General features: G+C 59.8%; 2 protein-coding genes across 6 annotated transcripts in view; one reads left to right on the top strand and one right to left on the bottom strand.

The window, feature by feature from the left end:
• The window catches only part of NFKB2 (nuclear factor kappa B subunit 2), a 31,627-nt gene extending 20,132 nt beyond the window's left edge, over window positions 1–11,495 (top strand). For both annotated transcript variants that reach the window (XM_073352942.1, XM_073352943.1), the window contains exons 4-23: window positions 158–198; window positions 496–594; window positions 977–1,128; window positions 2,265–2,371; window positions 2,809–2,967; window positions 3,642–3,746; window positions 4,503–4,588; window positions 4,839–4,977; window positions 5,154–5,273; window positions 5,451–5,669; window positions 5,891–6,032; window positions 6,683–6,797; window positions 7,245–7,452; window positions 7,898–8,067; window positions 8,540–8,642; window positions 9,255–9,487; window positions 10,380–10,449; window positions 10,586–10,758; window positions 10,838–10,949; window positions 11,073–11,495. In XM_073352942.1, coding sequence (XP_073209043.1) covers window positions 158–198; window positions 496–594; window positions 977–1,128; window positions 2,265–2,371; window positions 2,809–2,967; window positions 3,642–3,746; window positions 4,503–4,588; window positions 4,839–4,977; window positions 5,154–5,273; window positions 5,451–5,669; window positions 5,891–6,032; window positions 6,683–6,797; window positions 7,245–7,452; window positions 7,898–8,067; window positions 8,540–8,642; window positions 9,255–9,487; window positions 10,380–10,449; window positions 10,586–10,758; window positions 10,838–10,949; window positions 11,073–11,212 — 2,693 coding nt within the window. In that variant the 3' untranslated portion in view covers window positions 11,213–11,495. The remainder of the gene's footprint in view (window positions 1–157; window positions 199–495; window positions 595–976; window positions 1,129–2,264; window positions 2,372–2,808; window positions 2,968–3,641; window positions 3,747–4,502; window positions 4,589–4,838; window positions 4,978–5,153; window positions 5,274–5,450; window positions 5,670–5,890; window positions 6,033–6,682; window positions 6,798–7,244; window positions 7,453–7,897; window positions 8,068–8,539; window positions 8,643–9,254; window positions 9,488–10,379; window positions 10,450–10,585; window positions 10,759–10,837; window positions 10,950–11,072) is intronic.
• A 391-nt stretch (window positions 11,496–11,886) lies between these two features.
• The window catches only part of PSD (pleckstrin and Sec7 domain containing), a 107,228-nt gene continuing 102,390 nt past the window's right edge, over window positions 11,887–16,724 (bottom strand). For all 4 annotated transcript variants that reach the window (XM_073352937.1, XM_073352939.1, XM_073352938.1 and 1 more), the window contains 4 exons: window positions 16,435–16,592; window positions 15,664–15,808; window positions 14,564–14,707; window positions 11,887–13,969 (listed from right to left, as the gene is read on the bottom strand). In XM_073352937.1, the coding sequence (XP_073209038.1) occupies window positions 13,730–13,969; window positions 14,564–14,707; window positions 15,664–15,808; window positions 16,435–16,592 (687 nt within the window). In that variant the 3' untranslated portion in view covers window positions 11,887–13,729. The remainder of the gene's footprint in view (window positions 13,970–14,563; window positions 14,708–15,663; window positions 15,809–16,434; window positions 16,593–16,724) is intronic.

Raw genomic sequence — 16,724 nt, 5'->3', positions numbered from 1 at the left:
GTGGGACCCCTCCCTGGCTCTGCCACAGGGCACGGGTGAACTGACTTCACCTCCAGCATTGACCCTGCTTCCCCCTCAGCCACTGTTGGGTTTTAAACCATTGGCACCCACATGCAGACGCATTCTTCACTTGGTGTCTTTCCTTTCTCTTTTCCAGCCGAAGGTCCGTATCTCATCATCATCGAGCAGCCCAAACAGGTGAGGACTCTGTGGACCATCTCTCACTGGGTAGCTGTGAGCTCCCCACAGGCAGCATCTCCTCACTTATTCCCCACAGTACCTCCTGCTAGAAGAACCTGGGGTAGGAGTAGCTGTGAGTTTCCCTGGCCAGTGCTCTCATGCCATCCCCCCCAGTGATCAGTAATGTGTGTATTAGGTTGGTAACTCGACTGTCTGTAGCATGAAATGCGGATTTTTCCCCTGATTGCCCAGCGTGTTGGGGCTATTTGGCTGCGCGGCTCTGCAGTGCAGTGACCTGGTGTTCTGGTTCTGCAGCGCGGGTTCCGGTTCCGGTACGGCTGTGAAGGCCCCTCACATGGTGGGTTGCCCGGAGCATCCAGTGAGAAGGGACGCAAGACTTACCCCACTGTCAAGGTGAGTGTCATGCGAGTAGGAGATGGTGCTGCTCTGCGTGGCCGTGGGTACCTGGGGTTACCCACAGCATCTTGTCTGCATGTGCAGAGGTGACTGCTCTGGGGCTTTGAGGAGGCGTGTGAGTCTCTGTGGAGATATTAAGAAAGCCCTGTATGTTCGTGGTGCTGAGAACAGGACTTGTTCCTTCCCCGAGGGGCTTGCAAGAGGTTGAGGGGGAGTGTGACCCCGGGGGAGCTGTCAGCAGAGGCAGTGCTGCAACAAAGCGGGGCGGTGACCCCAGCGATAGAATGCCATGGGGAGGGGGATGGAGGTTGCAGGCCTGTGCACCACGCCTGCCGGGGAGAAACGCTCTGACCTTCTCTCATCCCCCTTCTCCCATCAGATCTGCAACTACGGAGGCGTGGCACGGATCGAGGTGGACTTGGTGACCCACAGCGACCCTCCACGAGTGCATGCCCACAGCCTGGTGGGGAAGCAGTGCAACGAGGCTGGCAATTGCATCGTGACCGTGGGACCTAAGGACATGACAGCACAGTACGTACTGGTGCCTAAGGCTAGGGAAGGCTTGCTCGAGCACCTGGCCAGAAGCCTGTCTGCGACTGAGTGGGGACCGGGTGGTGTCAGTGTTACTCTGATTGTCTCTGTTAAGCTGTTGTGCTGAGCAGAAAGAACAGCTGTCCTCAGCACCGCTCCCTCCCCATGGGATCCCCTCTGGCTCTTAGCTTGCCATCCTTTGCAGGTGTCCTGATGGCTAGCAGCGACAGTAGCATATTCCATGGACTTCGCTTCTCATGCTTTGCACTAGGCAGCCCTTGAGCCCCAGCCCTCTGCTTTCTAGGCAGTGCCTTATCCACCTTCACAAATGCCTAGCCCACGTGGAAAGGGCTTATCCGCTAATCCGTCGCATGAAACTACCTGGCAAACCTTGTGCCACTGCCGAGGCAGGTAGAGCTCATAGCTGGCTGCAGCTGTCTTTCCTCCCGGCTGGGCCGAGGCAGGGGCTATATGTGTGGTTCTCCTGGATATTAAGCTTCTTGCTCTCTAGCCCTAGTAGCTTTCATTAAAAATCCAGTTCATGGCTTGTCTACAGTCTACCCGCCCTAGCCTGCGCCCTGTTGACACATGTTAACGGTTTCTTAGAGTGCTTTGATCTGCTCCTCTTTGAATCAGGACGAGATCAAAGCACGTTAGTGGACTGGACATGGACTGTTAGACCTGCGGCAGGCTAGTGTGGGTTAGATTCAGATGCCTTTGTCTGACTCGATCTGCATCCCTCCCAAATCAGTGCTGTGTCCTCATACTTGCCAGGAGTATGACTTCACTCGCAGACCTGCATGTCTAATCTCCACACCAGGTAAAGCTACTGACTGTCTGGCCTTTCCCTAGAATGCCACTGTCTGTACACTGGTGTCAGACTGACCCTTTCCCAACTGCTTTGGATGTCTTCTGCCTCGAGGCTCCCTTAAATAGCCACCTCCTTGCTCCCAAATCTCCCATCTTACCCTGAACCCACTGGCTACCCAGTGCTTTACCTCCCTTTGTCTTCTTTAGCTTTGTTTCAATGGCTAGCATCCACCTCTCCTCCCTCGTGCTATAGCTGGTGGGCAGGCTGCTCCTCCCCACTCTCCTGTGTTCACTCTCTGATTGTCCCTTGGGCTCCTCTCTCTCAGATTCAACAACCTTGGGGTGCTCCACGTGACCAAGAAGAACATGATGGAGATCATGAAGGACAAGCTGAAGCAGCAGAAGATACGCAATAGAAATCAGGCACTGACCGGTGAGGGCTCTTCCATGGTGGAGCCAGGTGCTCTGGGCACAGGCAGCAAGGAAGGGTGCCCAGTAGGACTGAGAGCTGCAGGACAGGCTGCAGGGAATTGCAGCGGGGGGAGGGGAGAGGAGAGGAAGGCTGCAGGGGACATGGGTCTGGCATATGTTGCAAGGAGGGAAGGGCCAGGGAATCAAGGTCGGGGGACCAAGAAATGGGTTGTAGAGGATCTAGTGACTCTGGGGATCTGGAGTGGGCCTGACCCCTTGCACAGTCTGCAGGGGAGCTGCACAGACTCGGGGGTGGGCTGATACAGCCTGCAGGAGGGATGCATTGGTGTAGGCTGTGTACTGGTGTGGGGGAGGGAGGGCTCTGGGGGCTCTGAGCCAGAGTCCTTTCCTGTTGCCAGGCGGTCTGTAACCCAGATTTCTGCTCCCTCTCTCATGCAGAGTCTGAGCTGCGTGAGATTGAGGTGGAGGCAAAGGAGCTGAAGAAGGTGATGGACCTGAGCATCGTGCGCCTCCGTTTCACTGCCTACCTCCGTGACAGCAATGGGAACTTCACGCTGCCCCTCAACCCTGTCATCTCAGACCCGATTCACGACAGCAGTAAGTGCTGGCACTGGCCAGACCCAATGGCACCTGCCGCTGCTCCAAGACGCAGCGGATTTAACATGCCCAGCGCCTCCTGGAGGGAAAGATGCTGTGTGTGTACCTGGAACTCCAATGGCCCAGAACTGATCGTGGGCTCTGCTCAACCCAGCTCCCCTCTCACAGTGCAGGAAGTGGCCAGCAGGAAATGTGGCTGGTGCCCCCTCCCTAGCCTTACCAGGATAAGCAGGGAGCTATACTCAGGCTGGGGACCTCCTCAGGGCACGTCCTTGCTGGACCCTGAACTTGCCCATTGAGTGGGTGTGTCCTTGTTGGGAATCCTCATTTGGCAGCTTGGTGGGGCATTTCCCTTGAACCCATTAATTTGAGCTAAGGGGTGTTTCCCTTGGGCTGTGTTGCCAGTGGGTGGGCTCAATTGTGGCAAGTGAGTGCTTGTTCTCCCCAGCACCCCTGATGGGAGCAAGGAGCTGCTCCCTGTGTGGCATGCTGGGGGGAAGGGAGGATGGTGGATGAGTCACAGATCAGGAACTTTGCCATGACTCATATTTGACTCTCTGGAGATTTCCCTGACACTCTCTCCCCGTTCCCACCCCTCCCCACTGCATTACTGCCGTGCATCCCTAGGACTGGGCAGTGCGTTTGCTGAGCTCTAAACGCTTTCCTCTCCACAGAGTCACCTGGGGCTTCCAACCTGAAGATCTCACGGATGGATAAGACGGCTGGCTCGGTGCGGGGAGGGGACGAGGTCTACTTGCTGTGCGATAAAGTTCAGAAAGGTAAGGAGCCTTCCAGCAGCCAGTTGGGTTCTTTGCTGTCATTCTGCCCCCCCCCCCCCCAAACCCACCTGGGCGTGCTTATGTGCTGCTCCTTCTGGGGGTTGGGAGCGAGTTATTGTGTGTGGTCTCGGGCTCTCTCAGCACCCCGTGTTTTGGTAGGATGCTCTGAGGAACTCCCTCTTTCCCGTCTGGCTGAGCCTTTTGTGGAGCCAGACTGGCTGGACAGCAGGCTGAGTCTTGGGTTGATGACCAGGTTGGTGGCGGGGTGGGTGAGCTGAGAGAACCCGGAGGCAGAGGCAGTGGGGGAAGATGCATGTGTTTCTGGCCCGGCCTGCCAGGGAGTAGGGGGTGCAGCCTGAGATGGATTGGGTTGTGAGGTGAGAGCCCATCTGAACCATATAGTTATTTAACATAACCCCACGACGGGCCTACCTCTGCCCCGTTCCCCTGTGAGCACGCTGTCTCCAAGGCCTGCAGTTACTTGGAGCCATTTTCGTTCATCCTTGCCGAAGCTTGCCTCCTAGACCAGGCTACTCTGGGGCTGGTGGTTGGGGTCAGGGCCATGTGGTGCCTTGCACCTGGGGAGACAGAGGAGGATAAGGATAGTGGCTGGGAATACTGAGCTGCTCTGGTTCTAAGGCAGCTGTGGGAGAGGAGGAGGAAGCAGGGTCCTTGAACTGTGTGGGAGGAGTCAGGCTGGCTGGGCGCTGCCGGAGCCCCCATGGTAACTTCCCCCCTTCCCCCCCACCCCCGCAGATGACATCGAGGTGCGGTTCTACGAGGATGATGAGAACGGCTGGCAGGCCTTCGGGGACTTCTCCCCTACGGATGTTCACAAGCAGGTGCAGTGGGCAGGATGGGGGCAGGGCTGCTGTCTGCGTGGAGAGTTGGGGAAGGGCCTTGTGCCACCTGAGTGGCATGAGGGTTTTGCGGTGGCTGGCGCTTCGTTCTGCCTGCTGGGCTGGAGATGCATGATTGCCAGGGTGGTGGGATCCTGGGGGTGGCCAGGCTGTACTGCTGAGGTTGCCGTGGGGAGGGTGGGGCTGTGGAGATGGCACTGGTGCATAACTCCCTCTCCTGGGTTGCCTGCAGTACGCCATCGTCTTCCGCACGCCGCCCTACCACAAGCCCAAGATCGAACGCCCCGTCACTGTCTTCCTGCAGCTGAAGCGGAAGCGTGGGGGGGACGTGAGCGACTCCAAGCAGTTCACCTACTACCCAGTGGTGGAAGGTGAGTGGTGCTCGGTTTGGGGGGGCGGCTCTCCAGGTTGACTTGGCTGGGCTTGGAGCCACTGTCTGCTTGCACTGAGCCCCGGGGAGGAGCTTGCAGCTGCCAGGGAAGTGCTGTCCTAGCACAGGTCGGGCTTGTTCCTGGCTCTGATCCTCCCCCATGTGTCTTGCCTGCAGATAAGGAGGAGGTGGAGAGGAAGCGGAAGAAGGTGCTGCCTCAGTTCCCCCAGCACTTTGGTGGGGGCTCACACATGGGAGGGGCCGGCGGGGGAAGCAGTGGCTTTGGCTCTGGTGGAGGTGAGTTGAGCTGTTCCCTGCTGTGGGGAGTTATGGCAGGGCAAATTACTCATCCCAGGCTGGCCTGGGAGACCCCAACCCTCCTGAGCTGCCTCAGAGCCAACAGCAGCAGTATGGGGGGGCTGGCATTCCCCCAGATCCTGCCTTTGTCACAGGTCTTTCCTTCTTGGTCTACAGGTGGAAATCTAAACTATCCATACTCCTCGGGGCTGACTTACAACAACATCTACTCATCTGGCCCCCACCCTGTGGGCGGCTACCAAGGTGGGGTGCAGATGACCAGGGCCACCAAGATGGAAGAGGAAGAGGAGGGGAATGGCAAGCACCTGCCTGCGGAGACTGGGAAGCAGCCCTGCCCTCCAGAGGACAGCCACCGGCAGGAGCTGCATCACCACGGTATGGTGGGTGGGGAGATGGCGAGGGAAGAGCTGATCCTTGGGATAGGTTGAAAGAGGGGTCTAAGGCACTCTGTGTGTGCTGCGGGGGAGGCGGTGGGGGGGAAGAGGTGTTCACAGGCTGTTGGCAGAATGGAGGACTGGCAATTCCAGTTAGGTGGGTGGCTCTTGCTGGTCCCTGAGCTGTCTGTCCAGGGGCCGACTACCGGCTTTGCTTTCCAGCCCAGCTCTGCAGCATGAGGATGCTGGCTCTGGCTCAGCGCAGCGCCCATGCCCTGCTGGACTATTCGGTCACTGCTGACCCACGCATGCTGCTGGCCGTGCAGCGGCACCTGGCCGCCTCCCAGGATGAGAACGGAGACACGTGAGTCCTCAGGGAACGGGGGTGAGGGGCTTGAGGACAGCACCAGCTGTGGAGGGCTCCAGTATTGTGTGGGGGCTTGTGCTGGGCCTGTGCCCTTACAGCTTTCGCACGATCCTTTCCACTCTGTCTCTGGAGACTCCCCAATGGACCCTCCTCCTTGGGGATGGGCAGATCCAGCTCTGGCCAGGACTCTACAGAGCCCTGCTCTGGCACGTGGAGTCTAGGCCAAACCAGCTAGCTCCCTCTTCCCCAGGAGAAGACGTGTCTCTCTGGCGCCTCCATGTTGCTCCGTAGCCTTGAGCCAGCTCCCTTTTTGGCTCAGGAAGCCAAAGCTCCTTCCATGCAGGGCGTGGGACCAGGTCATGTGGAATTCATTTCCCCCCTGGAGCTGGGTAGGGCCACAGATGGTGGCTTAGGGCTCCATAGGGTGCAGGACCTGTGCAGCCTCACGCTGATTGATGGTCACTGGGAGCAGGGATCTGCTGGGACGGCCAGCATGGAGGAACAATGGGAAGGGAGTTTGGGGCTGGGGCATGCATGGGGCCTGGGGAGGGGGCATGCAGCCCAGCTGGGCAGCACAGTGCCGGCTCACCACAGTGAGTGGCCGCTGAGATGCTGCTCTGAGCTCGCCATTCCCTCCCTGCCCACAGGCCTTTGCATCTTGCCATCATCCATGAGCAGACGACTGTGATCGAGCAGCTGATCCAGGTCATCCTCAGCATCCCCAACCAGCAGATCATCAACGTGGCCAACCACTTGCAGCAGGTACAGTGACCCCATCTGCTCCCGAGGCATCTCCCAGGATTCCTGCCATTCCCTGGATGATGAAGGGCTGTTGTGACCCTCTAGCTGGAGCCATCCTCTTCCCATCCCTCTGCTCGCAGAGCATGACCCCAAGCTCCCCAGGCCATGGCAGATACTGCCAGAGGCCTGGCTTGCCAATGCCGGGAGCCCCGTTCTTTCAAGCTGGCTGCCTCTGGGTGTGTCCCCCGGGGGAGGCAGGCTCTTTGGTCTGTAAACCGCGTATCCCAGGTTGGGCTGAAGCACCCCCCGCTTGCTGGAGGGAGATCAGGCTGCGTTGTCGGTGTGGAACGTGTCAGTGGGGAGGGCAGGCTGGGGGCTCCTGCTGTGAGAGCAAAGGGAGTGGGGCTGTCGGCTTGAGAGTATCCCGCTGCTCTTGGCCCCCTGTTGAGCTGGCTGTTCTCCTCCCAGACTCCCTTGCACCTGGCAGTTATCACCAAGCAGCACCAGGTGGTGAGGTTACTGCTGCAGGCCCAGGCAGACCCCACCCTGCTGGATCGCTACGGCAACTCGCTGCTGCACCTGGCACTCCAGACAGGCGATGAGGCCATGCTGAAGACGTTGCTGGGGCACCTGGACTCCTCCGGCCCCTGTCTGCTCAGCACACCCAATTATCATGGTGAGAGGGGACCCCGGGGAGGGGAGAGCTCGGGATGGGATGATACTGAGCAAAGGGCAGACTGGCTCTTAGCAGGGCTCTGCCTCCCAGTGGGCTGGACTTCCAAGAAAGGGCCAGAAGCCCCAAAGCTGGCCTGGATCCTGTAGGTCACTGGTTCAAATCCAGGCTTAGTGGCCTGTGTGAAATGAGATAGGGAGGGTCCCTGCAGCCCACCCCCACCTCACAGAAGTTGCTTGTCCTGGTACATGAACCTCCGAGCCCTTGGCAATGGCCACATGTCTGCATCGCGAAAGGCCCTTGCCAGCGTGGGCCAGAGGCCAAACTCCCTCTGGGGCAGGGCAGGGCTGGGGGAAGCTTGCCCTGCTGGGGGAACACGTCCTCCTTGTGGGGCAAGTTGAGGGGGTGACAGCCCCCTGCTGGTGTTAAAGCTTGCTCCCTGTTCCAGGCTTGCTCCCCGTGCACCTGGCTGTGAGGGTGAAGAGCCTGGCCTGCCTGGACTTGCTGGTGAGGATGGGAGCAGACGTGAATGCCGTGGAGCGGCAAGGTGGCCGGACGCCCCTGCACCTGGCCGTGGAGATGGAGAACCTCAACGTGGCCGGCCACCTGGTTAAGAAGGTACAGGGCAGGGAGCCCTCTAGCTCCAGGGTGTCCTGGAGTGTGTGTGGGGGATGGGGTCAAGGTTCCCAGCTCTGGTCTGCCTGGAGGCTGGGCTCTTGGGATAAGAATGGCAGCTTCCTCGGTTGGGCTGCAGGGGGGCCCATGGTGTTGGTGTGGGATTGGGCAGCGGGTTCAGAAGTGCCCCCAACTGTCTTGTGCTGGCTCGGTTGGTTGCCCTTGGAGCTTGTATGTGGTTTCAGCACATAGGCTGGCGTGCCAGCAGGCCTGCCTGTGTGGCGTGATTGCCTGGCCCTTCTGTGCGGGGCAGGGCTTGTACCTGTCCCCGGGCTCTCTGCTGCCCAGAGAGCACATGGCTGCACTAGACCAACCAGTGTTCCCCCATGGCGCTGCGCCTGGCATGCAGGGGCTGCGACTGTTCTCGGTGCGGTGCTGCTGCCTGTTCCTCATTGGCTCTTGCATTTCTCTCTAGCTGGGAGCGGACGTCAATGCTCGGACGTTTGCTGGAAACACCCCTCTGCACCTGGCTGCAGGCCTGGGCTCCCCCATCCTCACCAAAATGCTCATCAAAGCAGGTAGCTCCTCTTTGCTCCCCTGCACTGGCAATCACAGCAGCCCTTGCTGCTGCCTGCTGGAGCTGTGCTGGGTGCTTTGCAGCATAATGAGGCAGGCTCTTCCCTGGTGCCCCAGTGTCTGGCCCTCCCACCAAGCCACTGCTTCCAGAGGAGGGCTAATGGGTGGGCTCTCTGCTTGTGGTACTGGCCCAGCCAGTGGGAGGTGGCAGATGGAGGCCAGCTGAGGTACAGACAGAAGTGGTAACTCCAGCAGAGGGCGCTCTGTTGGCTGGGCTGGGGGTGACCTCTGGGGCGAATGAGATCTGAAGTGATGCTGTGAGATCCTTCTGCTGCATATGCTGGGCCAGGCCAGTCGCCCCAAATCCTGGCCCAAGGAGGGGGATGTGAAATGGAAGCCGAGGCCTGAAAAGCTAGGCTGCCTAATGGGGGCACTGGGGAGGGCGTGTGAACGACCATCCCTGGACTGAGTCCCAGCCCCACAGTGGAGACGGGTGACTTGAAGGAGGTGTGGGCACTGGGATCTGAGCCAGCCGTGGCCTGGGCAGGTGGGAGGGGCCAAATCCTCTTCTGGGTACCATGCTGTCTGGGCTCTGACTGCACCCCCGTCTCCAGGAGGGGATGTCCTCTGTGAGAACGATGAGCCGGTGAGATCGTCCTCGTCTGAAGCCAGCAGTGACACGGACAGTGGGCCCGAGGAGCAGGAGGCAGACATGGAGCTGGGAGATTCGGACACAGAGCGCACAGATACCAGCACCGCTGCTGAGCACAGAAGCAGGGAGCCTGGCACTCGGGGTGCAAGGCAGCGGCGGAGACACACACCGCTTGACTTAACCAGGAGCCACAAGGTACAGAGCATCAGGGGTTAAACCAGGGGAACTGGAGTCCCAAGAGCATGGGTCTCCCTTGGTGGGTTGGCTTTGGGGAGGGAGCTGCCCTGCGAGGGAGCAGTGCGTCCCAGAGTGCTGGCTGGGCACATAAGTCTGGCAGCTCTGCCATCCCTCCAGCTGCTGAATCCCATCAAAAGAAGCTAAAGGACAAATGTTTCGCTCTTCCGTGGCAGGCATTGGCACCGCGGTGTTGTGTGAGGTGGGGTCCCAGAGACACTCCTGGGATGTGGGGCTCTCTATGAGATGATAGACACGGGTCTGAGGGGCGTATGGCTCTGGGGGCTGGTCTGACCAGAGTTCTGGCGAGGCCAGTGCCAGGTTCCAAGGTGGGTGTTGGGCTCTGTAAGGGCCAGTGCAGGAATGCTGGCCCCCCTGTCAATGGCTGCTTCCCACCCTGAAGGCTGCACCTGCATTCTGTGCAGTAGTGGGTGTTCCTGTTGCCCAGGCCACCTGGGGGCCCTGCGCAGCCCTTGATCCCCATGGAAGCCTCGGGTAGGGGGCTGGTGGCAGAGCTGGGAGTGGGGAGAGGAGTGTTTGCCCTCCAGGCTCCTCTGCACTGCAGCCCCTTGAACCTGCAGCTCTGGCAGGGTGGGGTCCCAGGACCTTCTCCTGGGCCTGTGGTGCTGTCGGGGGCCAGCAGAGCAGCAGCGTGTGGGCTCGCTCCCTGCCTCTGCTCTCCCCCCACACTAGTGCTCCCACTCCCTGCATCTTCTCTGGGGAGTGCTGGAAGCCCCACTCTGCTGGGGGAGCTCAGCCTGCGCTTGTGAGCCCAGTGAGGGAATGGGGGAGGAACAGGCTGTGGGGATGCTTCCGGGACACAGCTCAGGAGTCTTGTATGCGTCTCTCCCAGGTGCGGCAGATCTTGCTGCATGCCTCGCTGCAGGGCCCGGAGTCGGAGCAGCCTGCTGCCCCCAGGCCAGGTGAGCAGCCCCCTCCCTTGCTGGGTTCCCCCTAGTCACACCCCTCCCTTCTGGGGGTTGAGCATGCTGGGATGGCAGCACGGTGTCTGGGCGGGGCTGGGCCCATCGATGGGCTCACGTGTTTCTCCCCATCCAGGGACCACCCTGTCACTCGACAGCAACACCCTGCAGGGCCTGGAGCAGTTACTGAACCAGGACCGCAGCGGCTCGGACTGGACTGAGCTGGCCCAGAGACTGGGCCTGCGCAGCCTGGTGGAGACGTACAAGGACACAGCCTCCCCCAGCGGGAGCCTCCTGCTCAGTTATGAGGTGAGTCCCCCCTGCGGGGAACCCCTCTCCTCTCCTTGGCCCCCTTGCCGAGCCCACTCTCACTGCCTTCTCTCCCCAGCTCGCTGGCGGCAGCCTGGGGGGCTTGATGGAGGCACTGGACTCCATGGGGCTCAGCGAGGGAGTGAGGATGCTTCGCAAAGCGGAGACAGCTGACAAGCTGCAAAGCACAGGTAAGGGCTGGGGCAGGCCCGGGGGCCAGCAGCGCACACCTAGTGTCTCAGACCTCTCCCTAGGGCTGCCGCTCAGGAGGGGCCCGACTGCCCTTGTTACCATGCTGGCTCTTTTCTTTGCAGAGCTCAAGGAGGACAGTGCCTATGGGAGCCAGTCAGTGGAAGAGGAGCAGCCGCCGGCCCCACCGCAGAAATTGCACCCGCTGCCCTCTGCTGAGCTGCTTGGTGAGCCCCCTCACAGCCAGCAGCAGCAGGTGCATTGACCTGCCGGTGCCTCCCTCTGGTCCCGGGGTAGCCCGGCTGTGACTGACACTTTGGAGGGAAAGAGCTGCGGCAGGCTCGGAGCCCCCGCACTGCCCACGGATTGAATACAAGTGCCTCTTGGCCCCAGAATGGGCTGCCCATGCCTCTTCGACTCTCCTCTGGTAGGGCTGGCCGCAGCCTGGCAGGCCCTGCTGTGCAGAACCCAGCCCCCTCTCTGCTCTTATTTAAAGATCCCTCATCAGGTTTCTTGGTTTAGGTGAATAAAGGGTGTGACTCCTAGAATGTTTTCACTGCGGCTCCAGGGTCCTGAGAACACCTACCCCCCTGCACTGGGAGCTAGGGCATGTGTGCTGCTAGGGTCACATCAGCCCTACCTGTGTCCTTTGGTCCCCCTTCCTTTAAGCACAGTTCTCCGCTACTTTGCCCCGCCTCAAGTTTCCCCACTGGTTGTGGCGATAGGGGCCTGCCCATGGACTGCCTGCACCATCATAGCATGGGGGTGGAAGGTAGGGTCCCAGTACCACTCCTGCCACTGACCCTGTGACCCAGGCCAAGTCACAGCACTTCTCTGCATGAGGGGGGATTGGAGACTTGTCTGACAGGGAGATAGATCAGCTGCTCCTGGGCCTGGCAGCCCTTGGCTCAGTGGAAGAACTGACTCCAACCCAGCAGCTTAAGAGCAGGTTTTACTTCAGTAACTGATGGAAGAAGCTGTACAAAGATTTTTTTGCAATAGACTCGAAAGAGCAGAATAAAAAGAGACACATTCGCAGTCGGGGCGAAGGGCAGCCAGGGGGCGTGGCTGTCCTGCTGCCATTGACCAAGGTCCCTGGGTAGGTGCAGTCCTGTTGGCCCCTGGATTTCCCACTGGCTGAGCCTGCACCCTTGTGCTGTAGCTCAGCCCTGAGCTGCAGCTGACCATGCATTGATCCAGCCCCCTGTTGGGGACAGGATCCCCTTGCCCCCAGCCCCAGGCATGCTGCTGGGATGGTTGGCTGCAGCCTGGGCAGGCGAGCTCCTGGGCTAGAGCTCATGCTGATCCCCGCAAGGGAGAGGAGCCTCCAGTAACCACAACAAGCTGGGGACAAAGCTCCTCTTTAGCTCCGGCTTTGTTCCTAGACTGTCCCAGCCCTTCCCCTCTTGCTATTCCTCCAGTTGTCAGGGATGGACAAGGACCTTTAATGCTGGAAAAGGCTTGTGAGAGGCAGGGCCTGGGCGTAACATTCATGGGCACCAGCTCCAGAGCTGCAGCCTCTGAGCCCTTTCAGGTGGGAGGTAGAGGGGCAGGACTAGCATAGCCCCTCCAGCAGAGGGCAGAGAGGAGCCTTCAGGGGACATGGCCAGCAGGCGCAGGTTGAATTCCAGCTCTCAAAATAACCCTGCTCTTCCCTCCTCACCTCACCATGCCCCGAGCTAGGCCAGCTAGGCAACGGGGAAAGCCACCCGTGTCGCCTGTCCACAGTGATCTGCACTATGATGAGCCGAAGGGGCACTGCGTGCTCACGAGACACCACCCTGACACCTCGTTATGGCTTCATGGCTGAGTCAAGGCTTGCTTAGCCTCTTCCTACCCTGCACCATACAGCTGCATCCAGGGCTGGAACGCCGGACTTGGCTGGTGGTTGTTTCCTGTGCCCTGGGGCAACACCACCTCAGGGTGGGAGGGCAGGTGCCAGCTGCTGCCTAAGGGGCACAAGCCAGTCCAGTGGCGCGAGTGGGGCTGTGCAGAACTAGGCAGCTCCTCTGTGCAACACAGAAAATTAGTGCTAGGCTAGTGGCTGCGGGTGGGGCTGGGCCTCCACCCCCCGCAGTCACAGAAAACCTGCAGCAGCTCTAGGAAACAAATGCCTTGGAGAGCTTGGGGTTTGTTTTTACAGTTCCCAAAAAAGCATCAAAATTACCCCCCAAAAACTCCCTGTAAGTCAGCTCAGTCAAGTACTAAAAAGTGCAAAACTGTATCACAAAAACGTTCAAAACCGTAAGAAACCAGCAGATGGGGGAGGGAGGGCATCACAGGGAGCGGCCAGGGCTCTGCCCATCTGGCAGCTTTAAAGAAACTGGCCCCTAGGGTGGCCAGGGCTGCAGTGAGGCTGTATAAAAGGGCCCCCCTTGGGTTGTCTCCCCGAGTCTGTCTCTCCTAGAAACCGTGGTGGGGGGCCTGAGCAGGAGAGCGCTGCTTTGCTTTTTACACTGAAGAATTTAGCTCAGTGGTTGGTTTTTGGTTATTTCCCCACTCTGGAAACTTGCACCCAGTTCCCAGGGAATTGGGGGTCGGGGGGTTAAGTCCTGTAGTGTGAGCCCGGTGGCCAGGGGCTGGAGATGGCATCGCACGGCATGTGTTTCCAATGGAGTCGGTGGAGGGCTCTGGTTCCATGCTGAGCTGGCATGGGCTGGTGCTGGTGGCTGGGTGAGAGCTGTCAGCCCCATGGCTTGTGCCCACGAAGGATGAAGTCATGCAGAGTCTCGTTGGCAAGGGCCCGGCTGCCCCCGGGGCTGGCTGGCAAGGCGCTGCCCGTCTAGGATTTCTGCAGGTTGTTGGTAGTATGGCGGCTGCTGCGCTCCGAGATGTTGCGCTTGACCTTGGTGCCCGTACTAGGTGGCTCCAGGTTGAGGGAGGGGCTGGAGCGGGATTTTTTGAGGCTGTCCTCCTCGCTGATGGCTGCGTCGAACAGCGTGGCCTCGAAGGCCGCCAGGTCCTCGGAGCCGGCTTTCAGCTTGGCGCGCAGCAGCATGGCATAGGTGCCATAGCGTGTTTTCTGTGGGCAAGCAGAGGAGAGGGTGAGAGGCGCAGGGCATAAAGCACTGAGTGCAGCCTCGCAGCTGGGACCTGGAGTTGGCTCTCCCCTGCCTCAGTGGGCGAAGCAGCCATGTGCTTCTCCTCAGCATTTCATACTGGATTGAAAATGCAATGGAACTGCGCCCTTACTGCTGCCTCACTGATCCCGGGGGCGGGGTGCTAGCAATAGGTGCCCACGAGTCTTAGTGTTGCTTGTGCTGAGCCAATTCTCCCCCTTTGGGGGGACTGGCAGCCAGGGCAGAGGTGGGGGGTTGGGGTTGGATGGTGCTAGCTGGCAGGTGGGTCTGTGAGCAGGGAAGGGAGGAGGGCTGTGGAGCAGCCCCATGGCACATTCCCTGAGCTGTTCCCATTGTTCAGCCTGATGATACCACCAGGCAGTGAGATGTCTCAGCAGCCGCTGATCAGCACCTGGGAGTGCTGATGTGGAGCTGGCGGGAGCAGGGACGGCAGGCAGAGCCAGGGAGCAGGGCCACTGCTAGCGGAAGGGCAGAGGGCGCCCCCCCCCCCAGCAGGTGGGCGCCCCCCCCCCCCAGCAGGTGGGCGCCCAGCTCACCTCGAACTCCAGGTACTCCTCCTTCTGCTTCAGTTCCTCACACTCCTTGCCCTTCACCTTCTTCTCGGGCAACGAGGAGCGATGCTCCAGCAGCTCTGCCGCCATAGCCTTGAACTTGGACTCGTGGCTCTTCACCTGCTCCTCCTGGGGCCCAGCAGGACTGTGTTAGTGCCCCTTCCCGAGCAGGCCCTGCTCGCAGCACCCACCCACCCATGTCGCTCTTGGCTGGGACTGCAGCTGGGCACTGTACCACTTGGCTGCGGTGGCTGGCATGCTGGATTAGCCTAAGGGCCCAGCCAGGCCCAGTTCCTGTCTCTGACAGTGTCTGGTAGCAGACCCCTGCAGGGGGCACTTAGGGGATAACCTGCCCCAGGGAATGCTTCGCCCAACCCCCACCAGTCCAGCTCCTGCCATGAAGGTTTGGCTCCCTTCCAAAACTAGGTTCTTTTAGTAGCCTGGGACTGGGCTGAATTGCCCACCTTTTGATTTCATCCAGTGTCCCTGTGTTATGAGCTGGGCGGAGCAGAAGCTCCTGCTCTACCTGCGCTAGGCCAACTAATCAGGATCCCTGCAGCCCTCTCTCCTTCAGCCACAATCCCATGCTTTCCCTTGGAGAGCATCCAGGCCCCTGCTCCTTCTCTAAGCCCCTCCCGTTCCCTGCAGGAGACTGGGCCGTTGCTCTGTGGCATGGCATCAGTATTGTCTGTACGAAGAGGCCCAGGCTTTGAGCACAGCAGTGCACTGAGCAGAGGTCTTCACGGAGCTGTCCCCAGGCACAGCCTGGTCCCTTTCCCGAGCTGACTGTTAATTTGCACAGCTGCTCCAACTTATTCCCTTCTACCTTACCCCTCCACTGTGCACTGTTTGGCATGGCAATGTTGAATTTCACCTGCCATTGTGCTGCGTGTTTCCCTAGTGTGTGTTGGCCCCTCTGCAGCTCCTCTGTCTTCTCCGGCTTTGATTAACTCAAATGATATTGCCTCCCTGCTCGTCCTGGCCACAGACGATTAAACATTCAGCAACCCCAGTCCTAGCTAGCCCTTAGTGCTGCTCCTGCAGCCCCCACCGCTAACACAGTGAGCTGGCTTGTACCCTGTTACCTGGGACAGCCTGGTGGTAGAGCTGGGCAGCAGGGGCCGGCTGAACTTCTTCTGGGACCCGATGGCCGCGGGGAACGGGGGAGCAGAGAACATGGCTGCCACCACGTTGATGCGTGTGATCCAGGAGTGCATCTGTTCTGTATTCCTGTGGGGAAATGCCAAAGCACTAAGCCATGGGTCCAAAGCTGCACCCTCCCTACCCGCCCCCTTCCAGGGATGGTGCCAGCCTCAAGGCTGGAGCCCTGGGAACAGAGGAAGTGCCCTACTGGAACAGAGAAATGGGCCTCCTAGGCCAGCATCTGCCCATGGACCATGGTAACGGCAGATGGTGCACATAACCCCAGCTAGCAGCTGGCTTCTATCGATGCTTGAGTGATGGCCAAGTGGCAGGGGCGCTCCCTACAGTGCAGCGGTGAGGGGGGGCATGGCAAAGGAGTGCTGGCTCTCCTTACTTCACCTTTTCTTCCAGGAGAAGCAGTCGCGGGACTGAAAAGCGTAATGCTGCCCTTGGCCCCACAGGCCCGCTCCCAGCCCTGGGGGTGGTGCTAGACTGGTAACGCTTGCCCAGTGTGATGTCTCTAGCTGGTGCCCCTCAGTACTGCCTGCCTGCCTGGCCTGTGCAGCCAGGAGCTCCCCTGTTGGCCCAGGTTACTCACTTAGGGTGACCACACAGGAAATGTGAAAAATCGGGTTGGGGTGGGGGTGGGGTAATGCCTATATAAGACACAGCCCCAAATATCAAATCGGGACATCTGGTCACCCTGTACTCACTGGGCCTGGAACAGGAAGACCCGCCACTCGGCTGTCCTGAGGTAGAAGACGTTCGGTCTTTTGCTGTAGTCGGATGCCCGCGTGGCTAGCGCGTGGTGAATGCTGATGGCGTTCTTCAGCTCCTCCTCTGCCAGGGGCTTCCCGGGCTTATATTCCTCCTGCAAGGCCAGGCTCTGGTTACAAATGAGTCCTGCTTCTCACAGCCTGCCTTGGTGCTAGGGTCCTGCTCTAGCAGGACAGGGGGAGCTATAGTGGCCCTTGCCACTCCTCCTAGGAGCTCACCATCACCA

The sequence above is a fragment of the Lepidochelys kempii genome, chromosome 7 (genome assembly GCF_965140265.1).
Source record: "Lepidochelys kempii isolate rLepKem1 chromosome 7, rLepKem1.hap2, whole genome shotgun sequence".
NCBI classification, from domain to species: Eukaryota; Metazoa; Chordata; order Testudines; family Cheloniidae; genus Lepidochelys; species Lepidochelys kempii.
This window is presented reverse-complemented; position numbering and strand designations above follow the sequence as displayed.